This window comes from Cebus imitator, unplaced genomic scaffold (assembly GCF_001604975.1).
Source record: "Cebus imitator isolate Cc_AM_T3 unplaced genomic scaffold, Cebus_imitator-1.0 Scaffold15, whole genome shotgun sequence".
NCBI classification, from domain to species: Eukaryota; Metazoa; Chordata; class Mammalia; order Primates; family Cebidae; genus Cebus; species Cebus imitator.
In genome coordinates this window covers 10,883,380-10,901,247 of record NW_016107330.1, presented here as the reverse complement: position 1 = coordinate 10,901,247, position 17,868 = coordinate 10,883,380, and the positions used below count along the sequence as shown (strand labels likewise).

Below are 17,868 nucleotides of genomic sequence, written 5' to 3'. Positions count from 1 at the left end.
TCTGAGGTGGAGTCTCACTCTGTCGCCCAGGCTGGAGTGCAGTGGTGCAATCTTGGCTCACTGCAACCTCCACCTCCCAGGTTCAAGCAATTCTCCTGCCTCAGTCTCCCAAGTAGCTGGGATTACAGGCATGTATCACCACACCCACATAATTTTTGTATTTTTAGTAGAGACAGGGTTTCATCATGTTGGTCAGGCTGGTCTTGAACTCCTGACCTCAGGTGATCCAACCACTTTGGCCTCCCAAAGTGCTGGGATTATAGGCGTGAGCCATCTTGCTAGGCCTCCTAATGCCTTAATCATTGTTAGGATTAGGCCGTTCCTCTTCCCCTTCCAGGAGCATTTTGATTCCCATTTTTCCCCAGCATCCTTTCTGTTCCTGCCCACTCACCATCCTGAAATTAGGAAGAGCTGGGGCTCCCTATATTCAAAGTAACAGTACAGATACTTACTTAAAATAAAACACCCACTATAGCAAAGTTGGGGGTACAGAGGGTGAGGAAGGAGAACTGTTTGTTTTGTTTTGTTTTGTTTTGAGACAGAGTCTTGCTCTGTTGCCCAGGCTGGAGTGCAATGGCGTGTTCTTGGCTCACTGCAACCTCTTGGCTCAGGTTCAAGTGATTTTCCTGCCTCAGCCTCCCCAGTAGCTGGGATTACAGGCACCTGCTGTCACATCCTGCTAATTTTTGTATTTTTAGTAGAGACAGGGTTTCACCATGTTGGCCATGCTGGTCTTGAACTCCTGACCTCAGGTGATCCACCCACCTCGGCCTCCCAAAGTGCTGGGATTACGGGCGTGAGCCGCTGCATCCAGCCAGAACTGTTTTTATGTTAAAAACAGATAAGGTCAGCCACAGAAAAGGGTAACAGCTGAATGGACCAAAAGGACTAGGTGATAAGTATTTTCTGGATGAAGATGAGATTTTGTTTTCATGAAAAATCGTCCCAAAGGGAAAATGCTCTCCAGGTTAGATATGCCCCCTCTGCATGGCTTTATTCTCCTGAAGGGTGATGACCCTCTTTTCTGAAACCCTCTGCTCAAGGTGCATTTGGAGGGCAGGGACCAGCTCCCCCGGGAGATTTAGCAGCTCCAGGGCCCTGCCGCGCAGCTGCCACTTACTTCTTCATGACGAGGAACAGCGTCCGGCCATGGCCCAGGCCTTCAGGGTGGAGACGTGGGGGCAGCACATCAGGGTAGTCGACCAGGGCCCCTGGCAGCAGTGGTACAGAAGAGGTGAAGGCGCGGAGAACCCGGATGATGTTAGGGTGAGGGGCTAGTTGCTTAGGACCTCTCTTGGATTTTCTATTCAGCCAAGTGAGACAAACATATAAGGCCAGCATCAGATATAACACCTGGAAAGACAATAACCTAAGGCCACACCAACACTGGCACTGACATTCATTATTCACTTACTATCAAATGTTTAGCATAGATTTGCTATGTGCCAGGTACTGTACATGGTGCTGGGGAACACATCTGATGACTCCCCTATCTATCCTTCAGTCTGTCTGTCCACCCATCCATCTGTCCACCTATCCCTCCTATCCTTCCCATGTGGTAGAACACAGGTGGAGAAACAGAAACCCTGGAATCAACTGCCTGGGTTTGAATTCCAGGCCTGCCACTCTAAGTGCTTGGCTGAGTTACAGTAGCCCCAACCATATCCACAGTTTCGCTTTCTGCAATTTCAGTTATCTGCAGTCTGAGAATAGGTGAGTACAGTACAAGAAGATATTTAGAGAGAGGAGAGAGAGAGAGACCACATTCACATAACTTTTATTACAGTATGTCCTAATTATTTTATTATCACCTTTTTTATTGTACCTAATTTATAAATTAAACTTCACCATAGGTATGTATGTATAGGAAAAAACACTCAGTATATGTAGGCTTTGTTATTATCTGTGGCTTCAGGCATCCACTGGGGTCTGTCTTGGAATGTATTCTCTCTGTCCTTATCTTCTCTGAGCTCAATCTCCAGGGCACAAGGGGAATGAGGTGTTAACACGCTGCATAAGGTTGTCAATGTGTGGAAGGCACCTAAAATCCTGCCTAGCACAGAGGAAGCTCTCAGCTGATATCAGCCGTACTATTATTCATTTAACCAGTATGTATTGTTTTCACGCTAAGTACCAGATGTCATGCTGGTATGCTGTGGCACTATGGCACAGAACAAGACAGAGTCCTGTTCTCATGGATTTGCAATCTTAAGACGGGAGGGAGACATTCATCGGTAAGTCATCATGTGAGCTCCCTAAGAACAAGACCATGCCTGAATTTTAATTCCAAGTCTAGTATAGTTGGCATGGAATATGGGTTTTGTTGAATGAGTAGATCCAGATGCAGTTGGTAGTGGTGGTGTCACCTGCCTGCCCTGCCCACTTCTCCTCTGGGAGGCCCCCTCCCCGTAGACACACAGCCCTGCTGAGGCACAGTGGCTGGATTTTGGATGGGGTGGCTCTGCCAGCTGTATGCCAGCCCTGCCCTTCAGCCATAGCTGACTGGGCCAAAGGGTCACCTGCCCCAAGGGCAGTGAGCCAGTGACACTCGAGACCCAGATGGCTAGACAAAGGGAAAGGGAGAAGGTAGATTCTCTCTTTGAGAGTGTGAGTGAAGAAATCTGCCAGTCTGCAGTGGAGAAGAAGTCAAGAGACTTCACTGGGGTCATGAGGAGCCAGAGGTGAGCAGGCCAAAGGGATGCAGGAACAGGAGACGCAAGGAAGAAACAGGATGCAGACAGTGGAACCGTGTTCCCATGAGTTCAAGAAATCAGTAACTAACAGAAATTCTTGTGGCTCACTCCTGTAATCCCAGCACTGAGAGGCTGAGGCAGGTGATCACTTGAGCCAAGAAGTTCAAGGCCAGCCTGGGCAACATGGAGAAACCCTGTCTCTACAAAAAATATAAAAACTAGGCTGAGCTCTGTGGCTCACCTGAGGTCAGGAGTTCGAGACCAGCCTGGCCAACATGGTGAAACTCCATCTCTACTAATAATACAAAAAAATTAGGCGTGGTGGCACATGCCTGTAATCTCAGCTACTTAGGAGGCTGAGGCAGGAGAACCGCTTGAATCTGGGAGGCAGAGGTTGCAGTGAGCTGAGATCACACTCTAGCTTGGGCGACAAGTGAAAAATCCGTTTCAAAAACAAACAAACAAAACCAAAAATTAGCTGGGCACGGTGGCATGTGCCTGCAGACCCAGCTACTTGGGAGGCTGAGGAGGGAGAATCACTTGAGCCCAGGGAGTCTGAGGCTGCAGTGAGCCAAGATCACGCCACTGCACTCCAGCCTGGGCAACAGAGTGAGACCCTGTCTCAGAAAAAAAGAAAAGAAAACCTGAGTTTGCAGAAACCACTTTCTGAAAGGCTGAACTCCCTCTGCTTGTGAGATAAAAGAACTGGCTGAAATCGGTCGGAACCAAAAAGGCCAACTGCAGCTTGCACAGAACAAGTTTGCTGACGTCACGGCCTGAACTGCCGCCGCACGTTTCATACTCACTCCTCCCACATCTGCACAGGGGACCCATGAGGTGGCATGAAGAGATAACTGCACATGTCCAACGACTGCAGACTTCTTTTCTTCCACCAATCACTTGCTAATCTTAGAATCCACCCCTTAAACCTTTTCTAATAAAATTACTGCCTTAAATTGAGCACAGGGAGACAGGGTTGAATTCGACTCCTGTCTCCGTGTGAGTTGACTCGCAATAGAAAGCCTGGCTTTTCTCAAAAATCCAGTGTCATTGCTTATAGCACATCAGGCTAGAGCCCCCTTTGTTCCGTAACAATGGTAGAGGGAAGCGAATGGGGCAGAGCCAGGCTCTCCCAGCGCTGCGTGGTCCCAAGGCTGTGTGGCTACAGTCCACGTGCCCCCTCGCACTGCTCCTGCTCTTGAGTCAACCTGAGTGGCCCCTGTTCTATGCAATCAAAGGAGCCAGAGTATCGTTTCCACCCTCCGGCTCCTGGGCAAGTCATGATCACAGCCCCAGGCTGTCAGGGCCCCAGCAGGTGTCATGGGAGCTCAGGGGCAGTGAGTATGCTGTGCTGGGGAGACACATGACAGACGGGATGTCCGAACTGAGACCTGAAATGTGGGAGGAGGGCAGCCCAGGTGTAGCCAGCTGCACACCCAGGAGATGGTCACAGAGGAGCCTGGCACGTTTAGGGAAGGCGCTATGAAGCCAGCATGGTGGAATGTAGGGTGCTGATGGGAAGGGTGAGACATAAGGTGCAAAACGCAGTGAGCGGAGCAGGTCGCAAAGTGCCTGAGTCTCTGGGCCCCAAGCCAGCAGAGGCTAGGAGGAAATGAACCCACGGTGCTCTAGGGGAAGCTTCTCCTGAGGTGCACCAGCAGTTAAGGTCATGTACCTGCTGCCACATCCATCCGGTCGTTCAACAGGTATTTACTGAGACCTGGGGGTAGGCAGTAAACAAACAGCATTTACAGTACAGCTGGAACAAAATCGAACCCTGATTTGAGGCTGGATAGTGAGAACTACTAAAGGAACAGAGTCCCTGGAGAGGGCCAGGGACTATGTCAGATGGGAGGTCTAGGCAGCAGACATCAAGGTCCTCCCAGCACAGGACAGCATCACGTCAGCCGGCTGCCATTCGAACCTCAAAAGGAGGCAAATGCCCCCTCAGCCACCGATCATACTCTATTCTAACACACCCTGGGCCTTCTGCTGCCGCACTGAGAACTCTGGGCCAACAGACCAGTTTTTTTTTTTTTTTTTGAGATGGAGTTTCGCTCTTGTTGCCCAGGCTGGAGTGCAGTGGTGCAATCTTGGCTCACCACAACCTCTGCCTCCCAGGTTCAGGTGATTTTCCTGCCTCAGCCTCCTGAGTAGCTGGGATTATAGGCATGAGCCACCATGCCTGGCTAATTCTGTATTTTTAGTAGAGATGAGGTTTCTCCATGTTGGTCAGGCTGGTCTGCAACTCCTGACTTCAGGTGATCTGCCTGTTTCAGCCTCCCAAAGTGCTGGGATTAAAGGCATGAGCCAGCAGGCCTAGTTGTCACTTTTTGTTTTTTTAAAATCTCTTAGCACCATCAATACACATAACTGTTAGTGAAATGAGTGTTCCTCCTGTGGGGACAGAGTTCAGTTTATTCCGAAAGGTGGCGCTTTGCTCATGTATTTCTTAGGAGGAATCAGAGAACCCTGATCAATCACGTAACGTTGTGAATTGGGCATTTTTGGGTGGACTTCTCTCCCCTGCTCCAATGTAAATTACGCATGTGCATCATCATTTGGGGTCAGATTACCTTCAATCTTTCCCAAGTGAAATTATCCACTAACTGAAAATCCATCATCAACATTAAGCCTTTAATTAATCTACTGTCATGTCAGACACTGTACCAAGTGCTGCGGACACAAGTGAAGGATGAAGTTGCTCTCAAAGAAGTCCCAGCAGTCTGGCAGGCAGAAGGCACTTACCTGTAAGCAACTGCTCCATACTCCCCGGCCAAGGCCACTCGGCTCGCTGGGACCAGCTCCTGGCTCATTGTGTTCAAGATGGCTTCACTGGAGGAACCTGCCTGGAACACCCACCAGGAACCCAGGGTTACACAAGCCAGAGCAGAACGGCACGTTCCTTGTAAGCCCTGTCTGTAACCTGGAGCAGGGCAGCTACTGCCTAGAATTAGCTCTAACCTTCGAGATAAGATGACCTCTCCCCAGGGGCAGGCTGAGACTAGTTACTCCTGGAGACAGAGGTGCCATCCATGCCAACTCAGAAGATACTTCACACTCCTCAAACTCTTGCAGGCTGGGTGCCAGGGCTGGAGGAGATGTCAAGGTGATCAGGGTATAGGGTGCTGCTTCCTGCCATTGGTGCCTTGGTGCCTACCAGCTCGAAACTGACCACTGGATCACTAACTCATTCTGCAGGCTCCCTTCAGCAGCCAGGCCAGAGCCTGGCATGCTCCACCCTGGGTGAAGTTGTACTGAATCATGAACAGCTTTCCTCCGTCCCCCAAAACAAACAGACAAAAACCGAAGAGTGCGGAAAGCACCTTACTGTCCTCATTGTATTAGGAAGCGCTCCCAGGACATATGAAGCCTGTATCAAGAAGATCCTGTAAGAATCAGCAATCTTGTAGCTTCTGTGAATGCAGCAGCTGTCATGCCCCAACCAGTGCATATTTTGATGCTAAGACTGGATGTTTCGCAGGCAAAGGATTTGGCTACTTGTTAGCCATTAACCCAGCTTGGAGTGCGGCTGCTTCATTCCCCAAATCAGAACAAGAAACTGCATTCTCTAGTGTCCAGCATGAACTGCTGTGGCCACTTCCCATCTCAGCCTTGAATGCATGGGCCCAAGGATGGGCAGGAGACAGAGCATCAGGTCTTGACACATTTTCTAAACCCACCAAGCAATGGCAAGGTAAATAAATTACTTTAAGTGGAAAGAAAGTGTTTTCATGGGGGAAAAATACTCAATTTCCCAAAGCCTTGAGTCCCTTCAGGAGTGGACAGCAGGGAGTTGATAGGCAAGCCTCTGAGCTGGAGGTGGGCTTGAAGGCTGAGCTTAGAGGAAAGAGACCCATTTCCCTCTCCAGTGAGGCGGGTCACAGGAAAGAGGGGATGGCGAACTAACCAGTCAGGGTGGAAACTAATGGTGTAGGCACCTGGTACTCGAAGTGTGGCTGACACAGCAGTGGCACTGGTATCACCTGGCAGCTTGTTGGGAAGGCAGAATCTCCAGCCCCATCCCTGACCTGCTGAATCAGAATCTACCTTTGGGTTTTTGTTTTTTTTTTTGAGACAGGGTCTCACTTTGTTACCCAGGCTGGAGTGCACAATCTTGGCTCACTGCAGCCTCTGCCTCCTGGGCTCAAGTGATCCTACCACTTCAGCCACCCAAGGTGCAAGCCATCATGCCTAATTTTTGTATTTTTCATAGAGATAGTGGTTTCATCATGTTGCCCAGGCTGGTCTTGAACTCCTGAGCTCAAGCGATCGGCCTCCCAAAGTGCTGGGATTACAGGCATGATCCACCATGCCTGGCCAGAATCTACCTTTGAACCTGATCCCTGGGTGATCTGTGGGCAGAATACAATTTGATACATTCTGTGTAACAGAGGGAGGCAGCCTGACTATACAGGCACCTTTCCTGTGGAGAATCTGTCTTTTCCTATCTATTTCCTGGAAAAAATCCCCACCAGGCCCACTAAAATGGGCATTTTGAGCACACCTCCTTTACAGACAAAAGGCCTGGTGCTTACCGAGATGTTCCACATCATCTTGATGGCCAAGGGGAAGGCAGGGGACCCCAGAGCTCGCTCTTGCTCTTCTCCAAGTGCACTCGTACCTGGGCCTCTCCCTGGAAGCAGCCTGGTGTTCTTGGTCACCTCCAGGTTCTGGGGCAGTGTAGGCGTGGTGGCTTCATACACAGCGGCACTGCAGCCCTTGCCAATGGACTGCCCTATCAGATACTCCTCCAGCCGAAAGCCCTGCCAGCGTCTCGTGTCCAACGGGTCAGGCCCTAGCTTGCTTTTCTGGGTAAAAATTGCCTGTGAGGAAAAAAGAAGGCACTGTGAGCCAGGGAGCCTAGGGAGGCCCAAGGAAAGGGAAACAGAGGAGGCAGGGAGGGGTGCAGCGAGGCATGGTCCGCACCAAGCAGACGAATAAACCAGAAAAACCCAACCCAACACGGTCCACTGCTCAGCCTGGGTCCAGGCCATCTTCTCTCTCATTCTTCAGAATGACTGTCCTCAAACTCTGCTGCTTCACTGTGATCACGACACTCAATGATCTGATTGGTCAGGAACCCTGAGTTCTGTAGCTGATGCACCCCTCCTTGCTGTCTTCACTCTCCAGCAGAGTTCTGGAGGTGTCTGATTACGGAGACAGCTCGTTCTGCAAAGACCTTGGCTGACGGCTCCTGGGCAGCTAGCAGGAGCGTGTGATCCACGGGGATCTCAGAGGACCTTGCAGACAAGGGGGTGAGATCAGGCACATCCCCAGAGCAGAGGGATTCAGTCCTGTCTTCCTGTCTCTGCCTCTCAGGGCACCAATAGGGCTACTCTGTCCAGAAAGGTATCAAGGGTACAAGAGTTCAGACAGAAATGGATGGAGGGGCAGGTGCTGGGGGCGGTGCTGTACTGGGAAAGAGGCCAAGTGACAAAAATCTGGGTCTTCTCCTGCTTCAGGCAGTGGTGACGTCACTCCTCCAGTCACCCAGGCTCCACTTTCCCTCTCAAATGGTCTGATCTGCTGAGCCCTCCTTGCCAAGGTTAGTCACCCGTGGGTGCCAGGCACAGCTCTGCAAACGCCCCTTGGCCACGGCCTACCAGGCACCATTTCTAGACCATCCCACTCCCAGTGCCGTCCTTCCCTGCTGTGTCACATCAAAACGCACTGCTTTCATGTGTCACTCGGCTGTTCACCAGATTGCCCAGGATGTTATCTGTGTTCTGGTGCCTGCCAGGCTGGTCTGCACTCATCCTCTGACACCTCTCTCTGAACGCTGCTCACCATCCTTCCAGCCCGTTTCTATAGTATTGCTCTGTCTGGCTCATCCCAGCTCAGCCATCAAGCCCAAGTCAAGCTCCTTCTTCCTCTGTAACCAGCCCTGATGACCCAGCCCATGGCAACTTTCCTTCTAGAGGGTTCCTAAAGCACTTGGTATCTGTAAGCAATTTCACCTTGCACTATAACTTTGAACTTTTTAAAAAAATGAAAGTCCATCTTCCCTTGCCAACTAGTTTATAAACTCCATGGAGCAGAAGCAACATGTGTATGTGTGCATACTACATATACATAACATGTATACTATATATAATATATAATATGGCATAATGTATGTATATATATAATATGGTATATATAATGTGTGTATATTGTATATTATATATAGTACACATATATGTAGTATATACATACACATTATGTATATTGTATTATTATAAATAGTATACATATTATATATACACATATTATGTATAATATACACACATTATATGTATTTTTTATAATATAAATTTTTAGACCTCGTTACTAGCACACTTCTGCTAGTTGCCCAGGCTGGAGTGCAGTGGTGCAACTATAGCTCACTGCAGCCTCAAACTCCTGGGCTTAAGCAATCCTCCCACCTCAGCCTCCCAAGCACCTGGGGCTATAGGCATGTGCCGCCATGCCCAGCTAAGTTTTTAACATTTTGTAGGAACAAGGTCTCACTAGGTTGCCCCAGCTGGTCTTCAGCTCCTGAGCTCGAGAGATTCTCTCACCTTGGCCTCCCAAAGCGCCAGTAGGATTACAGGCATGAGTCACCACACTTGGCTTCAGAATTTTTTAAATGTGAAACTAATTCCAGCAAAAGCAGCCAGTGGAAAAAAATGTGTTTTAATGTGAAATTAATTGATAACTAATAACATCTGCAGGCATAGGAGGATGAAGTATGCGAAGACGGTGTGTGAATTCTAAGTTTAGGATGATCAATCTCCTCAGTTAAAAAAGCCTCTTTCGTTTTAAGCAGGATTAGTCAAATTTCCCATCCTTAGCTTCTGCCAGTTAAGCTGTGGCAAAAGACAAGGTCAGGGGCTGGGGACTAGGCCAGATAGCACCTGTCACCCCAAACTGGCCAGAGCTCAAACATGAGACAGTGGTGATGAGCAATAGGAACTGGGCTGGCAACCAGAAAACCCAGGAGCCACTGCTTGACTCCAATTGCTGTGTCCTTGGGCAAGTCACCCCCTCTTCCACCACCTCAGCCCTAACCTGTAAAATGCAGGTACTGTGCTAATTTAGTGAGTGGCCTCCCTGGAAGAAGGTGGGATTCTGGCAGCTGCCAGGCTTCAGACCTGAACTGCACCCCTGGCTCCTCCCTGGCTCTCCAGCCTGCCCGCCTACTCTGCGCTTTTAGACTTGCCAGTCTCCATAGGGAACCAGGTCCTCAAAATAAATCTGCCTCTCTCAACAGACACATCCTATTGGTTCTGTTTAGAGAAACCTGACTAATACAGACTTTGGTTGGGCAGAAACAGAAGTCTTGTGCTATTTTAAGCATTAAAAAAGCCTAAGAGGCTGGGTATGGTAGGTCATGCCTGTAATCTGGGCCGAGGCGGGTGGATCACTTGAGGTCAAGAGTCCAAGACCAGCCTGGCCAACATGATGAAACCCCGGCTCTACTAATAATACAAAAATTAGCCAGGCATGGTAGTGCACACCTGTAATCCCAGCTACTCGGGAGGCTGAGGTAGGAGAATCGCTTGAAGCCAGAGGAGAGAGGCTGTGGTGAGCTGAGATGGCACCATTGCACTCCAGCATGGCTGGAGTTACAGAGCGAGACTTCGTCTCAAAAAAAAAAAAAAAAAAGGAACCCCTGTGTATCCAGTCAGCAGGGATAACTCCACACAGACAGGTAACTAAAACGTTAGGTCTGATGTTTTCTCGTCCTACTGCTGTTTCAGCTCTGTCACTACTAATCCTTTGGTTAAGCCGTGGAGGCAGCCTGGCTCAGTGGTTAAAGGTGCTGCCTTTTATTGGCTGTGTGACTTCGATCAAGTCCCTTCACCTGAAGACTTTCCACCTCCAAAAATTAGAGACAACTACCTCAAAGGGATAGGAATGTTATGGTTTGGTTGTCAGTAAATTTTAGAAAATTTACACAAAGCCTTTTGCTGTGCTGTGACTGGAGCTGTAATCGGCCACATTACTTCATTTGAGGACGGGAAACATTAAAACAAATGGAAGGACGCCAGGCGCGGTGGCTCACGCCTGCAATCCCTTTGGGAGGCCGAGGCAGGTGGATCACGAGGTCAGGAGTTCAAGACCAGCCTGGCCAACATGGTGAAACCCTGTCTCTACTAAAAACACAAAAATTAGCCCGGTGCGGTGGCGGGAACCTGTAATCCCAGCTACTTGGGAGGCTGAGGCAAGAGAATTGCTTGAACCTGGAAGGCGGCGGTTGCAGTGAGCCGAGATCGCGCCACTGCACTCCAGCCTGGGCGACAGAGCAAGGCTCCATCTCAAAAACAACAACAACAAAAAATAAAACAAACAGGAGGTGTTGGCTTTATAGCAGCCGATAAGTAATGGTGAAATAAATATATGAGCTTTAATAATCCTCGCCCCGCCCCTCGACAGGCTCAGAGCCCCACCTCCACACGGAGCCCCGCCCCCAGCGCTCAGCCCCGTGCCCTCCCGCCTCAGGACCCGCCCCCACTCTGATCCCCGCCCCCGCGCTTAGCTCTGTACCCCGCCCGATTTTAGGACCTGGTCCAGCTCACCTGGATCTCCCGACAGGCCGAGGCTGCCCGCCGGCTCTCCGCTTGCTTCTCCTCGATGAGGCCCACCCCTAGCCCGAAGGCCAGAAAGACTGCCCTTCCGCAAGGGCCCGCGCCGCCCCGCGCCCGCACCACGAACTGCCGCTGCAGCCGCGCCGCCAGCCCGGCCACAGACTGGCGGAAGAAGTGGAAGCGGTCGGGGAGCCTGAGCCCGACCCTGCGAGACTCCGCGCCAGGTCCCGCGGCCCAGCCCGGACGCTCCCGGCGGACCCAGCCCGCCGCCGGGCCCGGCCGCCCCCAGCCGTAGGCCCGGCCCGGCTTGCCGGTGAAGCGCAGCAGCAGCGCTCGACCCAACTGCAGGCCAGAGCCCAGCGCCTGTCGCACCGCCATGGTTGTGCCGCGGCCCGGTGCCACCGCCGGCGTCCGCCTGCCGGTCACAACAAACTTCGGGGTAGTGCCTCTGCGCAGGCGCCGGCGCTCGTGGGCAGGGCCGGCCCCCGCGGCAGTTCCCCGACTCGGCGCGCGAGGGCGCTATACTCGCATCGGCCCCTCGAGCCGTGACTTTCCCCTTTGCGCTTTGGGAGGGTCTTTTCAGATAGGTCCTGAATGTGAACATCACTGGTGCTGGGCGAAATGGAGAAGTCGAGAAGAGAAACTGATATTTATTGCCAACCACCGCGCTAGGCCCTTTACGTCTTTTAATTTACTTAACAGCCCCACCAACAAGATAAAAATACCATTTTTATAGATGAGAAAACCAAGGCATAGTAAGGGGCAGCATTCGAGGTCATGTGCAGGTACCTAGCAGAGCTGAGGCTAAAGTTCCCATTGTCCTAAGTGTTGAGTGCTTGCCCTCCTCAGTGGCCTTAAGCTGCTGTTTGTGTCCACAGTCCCTGGGCTTTTGAAGACCCCAGAAGAAATCTCACTCAAGGGACACAATTTGTGAATGAGTGAGCTGAGGTCCCAAGAAGCAACTTGCCCAAAGCCACACCGTTTCTTAATGGCATATGGCTGCTAACTACAGAACATATGCGCACACACTCACACACACAGTTGTCCACTTGTCCCCTGGCTAGGGGACAAGTCCCACCATAGCCAAGTAAGCCTGGAGGACAGAACTCTTCAGACAAATAATCCCACCTTCATCAACAGCTCCTATCTGCATATCCTTTGGCTTCATATTTAAGGAGAAGGGGATTTATGAACTGAAGCCATAGTCTCTGGCTTCAGCGGCAGGGGGGCAAGATGGTGGACCTCCTGCCATTACCCCCAAGACCCAAGACAGATATACTATAGGAAAGGAATGTGAAGGACAGCTGAAGTCAGTCCCCCAGGGAAAGGGAAGAATGCCATGTGAATCTGCCTAAGGGCAGGATTTCTGGTAAGCACCTGCTTTTACACAGGGAACAACAGATAAACTGAAAATCTTAGAAGCCTTCCCTGAAAGCTGGTTAATCAGAAGTCAACTTGGTTGGCCGGGTGTGGTGGCTCAGGCCTGTAATCCCAGCACTTTGGGAGGCTGAGGCAGGTGGCTCACTTGAGGCCATGAGTTCATGACCAGCCTGGCCAGTGCTGCAAAACACTATCACTACTAAAAGTACAAAAATTAGCTGGGCATGGTGGCACATGCCTGTAATCCCAGCTACTCAGGTGGCTGAGTCAGGATATTGCTTGAACCCAGGAAGTGGAGATTGTAGTGAGCCAAGATCACACCACTGCACTCCAGCCTGGGTGACAGAGTGAGACAGTCTCAAAAAAGAAAAAAAGAAAAACCAACGAAACACATCAACTTGGTGGATTAGCATCCAAGATGGGGTTGCTTTAGCTTGCACAGTGTGTGTGTGCATATATGTAAGTGTGTGTGCGCGTGTGTGTGTGTGTGTGTGTGTGTGTTCTGGTTTCTCTTATAGTCTTCCTTAAGGGAAGAATTTTATGGATCTTATGATATCCAATCACATTTATTTGGGAGAGACACAGATGGATTTCCCATTTATATAGAGGCACATGAATATCAGATATTTTCTTTAACTTTTTTGGATCAACCTTAGGGAATTTTAAATTGCAATTTTAAATTCTACACTGAAATTGTCATTTGAAGAATGATAAGGAAAAGAAAGTTGGAGAAATCTTACACTCCAATGACTACAGGCTCACTCATGGAAACTTAGCTGAGGCACAGATGACTAGATTTGAAGTTTAAATCTAGTCATCTGAAGCCAGGTTTGCAGTGGTTCACTCCAGCACTTGGGGAGGCTGAGGCAGGAGGATCTCTTGAGGCCAGTAGTTTAAGACCAGCCTAGGCAACATAGTGGGACCCCATCTCTACAGATAATAGTTTGAAAGACCCCGCTGGGCATGGTGGCGTGTGCCTGAGGTCCCAGCTACTTGGGAATCTGAGGCAGGAGGATTGCTTGAGTCCAGGAGGTTGAGGCTGCAGTGGGTTGTGAATGTGCCACTCCACTCCAGCCTGGGTGACAGAGTGAGACTCTGTCTTTAAAATAAAATAAAATAGGCCGGGCGCGGTGGCTCACGCCTGTAATCCCAGCACTTTGGGAGGCCGAGGCGGGTGGATCACGAGGTCAAGAGATCGAGACCATCCTGGTCAGCATGGTGAAACCCCGTCTCTACTAAAAATACAAAAATTCAGCTGGGCATGGTGGCGTGTGCCTGTAATCCCAGCTACTCAGGAGGCTGAGGCAGGAGAATTGCCTGAACCCAGGAGGCGGAGGTTGCGGTGAGCCGAGATAGCGCCATTGCACTCCAGCCTGGGTAACAACAGCAAAACTCCGTCTCAAAAAAAAAAAAAATAAATAAATAAAATAAAATAAATCTACTCATCTGTTGTGCCTCATTACTGTAAACCAAAAATAAGGTCCTAAGCTCCCCAACTGACTAAATGGATCCCCTTTGGGCCAAAGAAAATCTAAAACACTAAATTTCAGATCATGACAAGAAGGGAGGTCGGACACACCCCCTTATGCCCCCTCCCTTTTGGAATTTAAGCACAACTGACCAGCATTAATTGTCAATAGTGCGCATAAGACTGATGAAACAGGTTCTCTGTTGCTAGAGAGTTCACCTTACACCCAGGACATTAGAGAGTCTGTTTTGTCAGTCTTATGTGCACTATTGACTATTAGTGCTGGTCAGTTCCAACTTGACGCTGCTTTTTAACTGTCCAGTGTGGGGGGGTTCTCCTTGTTCATTGCCTAGACAGACCTGATTTATCAAGACAGGGGAACTGCAATAGAGAATAGGTTTAATTCGTGGAGAGCCAGCTGTACAGAAAACCAGAGGTTTTATTACTACTCAAATCAGTCTCCCTGAAAACTCAGTGATGGTGGTTTTTATGGATAATTTGGTGGGTAGAGGGTCAGAAAGTGGGGAGTGCTAATCGGCTGAGTCAGAGATGAAATCATAGGGAATTGAAGCTGTCCTCTTGTGCTGAGTCAGCACAAGAATCTTGGCTTCTGCAACCCCCCTTATCTTCACTGAAGCATCCCTTTCTACTGACTTCCATTCTTCAGACAAAGCTTAACTCTTTCAACAAATTGCAAGTCAGAAAATCTTTGACTCCACCTAGAACCTATGAGCATCCACCGCTTCCTGGGGAGGGGCTGCAAGATCAGATGAGCCAGTTCATCGATCTGGGTGGTGCCAGCGGATGGATCCATTGAGTACAGGATCTGCAAAATATCTGAAGTACCGATATTAGGTATTTCAATAGTAACACTATCCTGAGGGGCAATTTGGGGAGGTTCAAAATCTTGCAGCCTCCAGCTGCATGACTCCTAAACCATAATTTCCAATCATGTGGCTAATTTGTTGGTCTTGCAAAAGCAGTCTAATGCCCAGGAGGAAAGGGTGTTTGTTTTGGGAAAGGGCTGTTACTGTCTTTGTTTAAATATTAGGCTGTAAGTTCCTCCCAAAGTTAGTTCAGCTTACACCCAGGACTAAAGAAGGACAGCTTGGAGGTTAAAAGCAAGATGAGGTCAGTTAAGTCAGATCCTTTTCACTCTTGTAATTTTCCCAGTTATAATTTTTGCAAAGGTGGCTTCAGTATAGCATCATATGACAGATAGCATACCCTGGAGGAAATAAAAATATTTTACCCCAAAATATAAATTTCCTTGAAATATTTTGAAATGGTCCTACAAAACCATCTTTTGTGGGGGAAGTTTGCATCTGCAGAGAATCTCCTTCCCTTTATAGGTCTTTTCAGGATCTAGGAGAGTGTTAACTAAGAATCTGACACCTTTTAAGAGACATTTACCATCTATACTCTCTGAAGCCTCCTACTTAAAGGCTTCATCTGTATACCAAGAAGTTAATTCAAGCATTTCTTTCTACTGACTTCAACTCTTCAGACAAGGCTTAATTGTTTCAACCAACTGCCAGTCAGAAAATCTTTGACTCCACCTAGAACCTGTGAGCACCGACTGCTTCAAGACAGTCCACCTTTCCAGGCTGAACCAATGCATGCCTTCCATGTATGGATTTATATTTTTGCTTGTAACTTCTGTCTCCCTAAAATGTATAAAACCAAGCTGTCACCCAACCACCTTGGGTATCCTTTCTCAGGACCTCTTGAGACTGTACTCTGAGCCATGATTAGGCATACGGCTCAGAATAAACTTCTTTACATATTTTACAGAATTTGATTAGCCAGGTGTGGTGGCGGGCACCCGTAATCCCAGCTACTTGGGAGGCTGAGGCAAGAGAATTGCTTGAACCTGGAAGGCGGCGGTTGCAGTGAGCCGAGATCGCGCCACTGCACTCCAGCCTGGGCGACAGAGCAAGGCTCCATCTCAAAAACAACAACAACAAAAAATAAAACAAACAGGAGGTGTTGGCTTTATAGCAGCCGATAAGTAATGGTGAAATAAATATATGAGCTTTAATAATCCTCGCCCCGCCCCTCGACAGGCTCAGAGCCCCACCTCCACACGGAGCCCCGCCCCCAGCGCTCAGCCCCGTGCCCTCCCGCCTCAGGACCCGCCCCCACTCTGATCCCCGCCCCCGCGCTTAGCTCTGTACCCCGCCCGATTTTAGGACCTGGTCCAGCTCACCTGGATCTCCCGACAGGCCGAGGCTGCCCGCCGGCTCTCCGCTTGCTTCTCCTCGATGAGGCCCACCCCTAGCCCGAAGGCCAGAAAGACTGCCCTTCCGCAAGGGCCCGCGCCGCCCCGCGCCCGCACCACGAACTGCCGCTGCAGCCGCGCCGCCAGCCCGGCCACAGACTGGCGGAAGAAGTGGAAGCGGTCGGGGAGCCTGAGCCCGACCCTGCGAGACTCCGCGCCAGGTCCCGCGGCCCAGCCCGGACGCTCCCGGCGGACCCAGCCCGCCGCCGGGCCCGGCCGCCCCCAGCCGTAGGCCCGGCCCGGCTTGCCGGTGAAGCGCAGCAGCAGCGCTCGACCCAACTGCAGGCCACAGCCCAGCGCCTGTCGCACCGCCATGGTTGTGCCGCGGCCCGGTGCCACCGCCGGCGTCCGCCTGCCGGTCACAACAAACTTCGGGGTAGTGCCTCTGCGCAGGCGCCGGCGCTCGTGGGCAGGGCCGGCCCCCGCGGCAGTTCCCCGACTCGGCGCGCGAGGGCGCTATACTCGCATCGGCCCCTCGAGCCGTGACTTTCCCCTTTGCGCTTTGGGAGGGTCTTTTCAGATAGGTCCTGAATGTGAACATCACTGGTGCTGGGCGAAATGGAGAAGTCGAGAAGAGAAACTGATATTTATTGCCAACCACCGCGCTAGGCCCTTTACGTCTTTTAATTTACTTAACAGCCCCACCAACAAGATAAAAATACCATTTTTATAGATGAGAAAACCAAGGCATAGTAAGGGGCAGCATTCGAGGTCATGTGCAGGTACCTAGCAGAGCTGAGGCTAAAGTTCCCGTTGTCCTAAGTGTTGAGTGCTTGCCCTCCTCAGTGGCCTTAAGCTGCTGTTTGTGTCCACAGTCCCTGGGCTTTTGAAGACCCCAGAAGAAATCTCACTCAAGGGACACAATTTGTGAATGAGTGAGCTGAGGTCCCAAGAAGCAACTTGCCCAAAGCCACACCGTTTCTTAATGGCATATGGCTGCTAACTACAGAACATATGCGCACACACTCACACACACAGTTGTCCACTTGTCCCCTGGCTAGGGGACAAGTCCCACCATAGCCAAGTAAGCCTGGAGGACAGAACTCTTCAGACAAATAATCCCACCTTCATCAACAGCTCCTATCTGCATATCCTTTGGCTTCATATTTAAGGAGAAGGGGATTTATGAACTGAAGCCATAGTCTCTGGCTTCAGCGGCAGGGGGGCAAGATGGTGGACCTCCTGCCATTACCCCCAAGACCCAAGACAGATATACTATAGGAAAGGAATGTGAAGGACAGCTGAAGTCAGTCCCCCAGGGAAAGGGAAGAATGCCATGTGAATCTGCCTAAGGGCAGGATTTCTGGTAAGCACCTGCTTTTACACAGGGAACAACAGATAAACTGAAAATCTTAGAAGCCTTCCCTGAAAGCTGGTTAATCAGAAGTCAACTTGGTTGGCCGGGTGTGGTGGCTCAGGCCTGTAATCCCAGCACTTTGGGAGGCTGAGGCAGGTGGCTCACTTGAGGCCATGAGTTCATGACCAGCCTGGCCA

At 50.3% G+C, this 17,868-nt stretch overlaps 2 protein-coding genes across 3 annotated transcripts in view; both read right to left on the bottom strand.

The window, feature by feature from the left end:
• LOC108287839 (serine/threonine-protein kinase PINK1, mitochondrial) overlaps positions 1-11,687 on the bottom strand; it is an 18,503-nt gene extending 6,816 nt beyond the window's left edge. For both annotated transcript variants that reach the window (XM_017506486.2, XM_017506506.2), the window contains exons 1-4: positions 11,237-11,687; positions 7,232-7,519; positions 5,442-5,542; positions 1,121-1,303 (exon numbers count right to left, since the gene is read on the bottom strand). In XM_017506486.2, the coding sequence (XP_017361975.1) occupies positions 1,121-1,303; positions 5,442-5,542; positions 7,232-7,519; positions 11,237-11,623 (959 nt within the window). In that variant the 5' untranslated portion in view covers positions 11,624-11,687. The remainder of the gene's footprint in view (positions 1-1,120; positions 1,304-5,441; positions 5,543-7,231; positions 7,520-11,236) is intronic.
• A 4,594-nt stretch (positions 11,688-16,281) lies between these two features.
• On the bottom strand, positions 16,282-16,755 carry LOC108287836 (serine/threonine-protein kinase PINK1, mitochondrial-like). The gene has a single exon (XM_037730837.1). The coding sequence runs from the start codon at positions 16,687-16,689 to the stop codon at positions 16,282-16,284; it is 408 nt and encodes a 135-aa protein (XP_037586765.1). The 5' UTR covers positions 16,690-16,755.
• Positions 16,756-17,868: the final 1,113 nt, after the last annotated feature.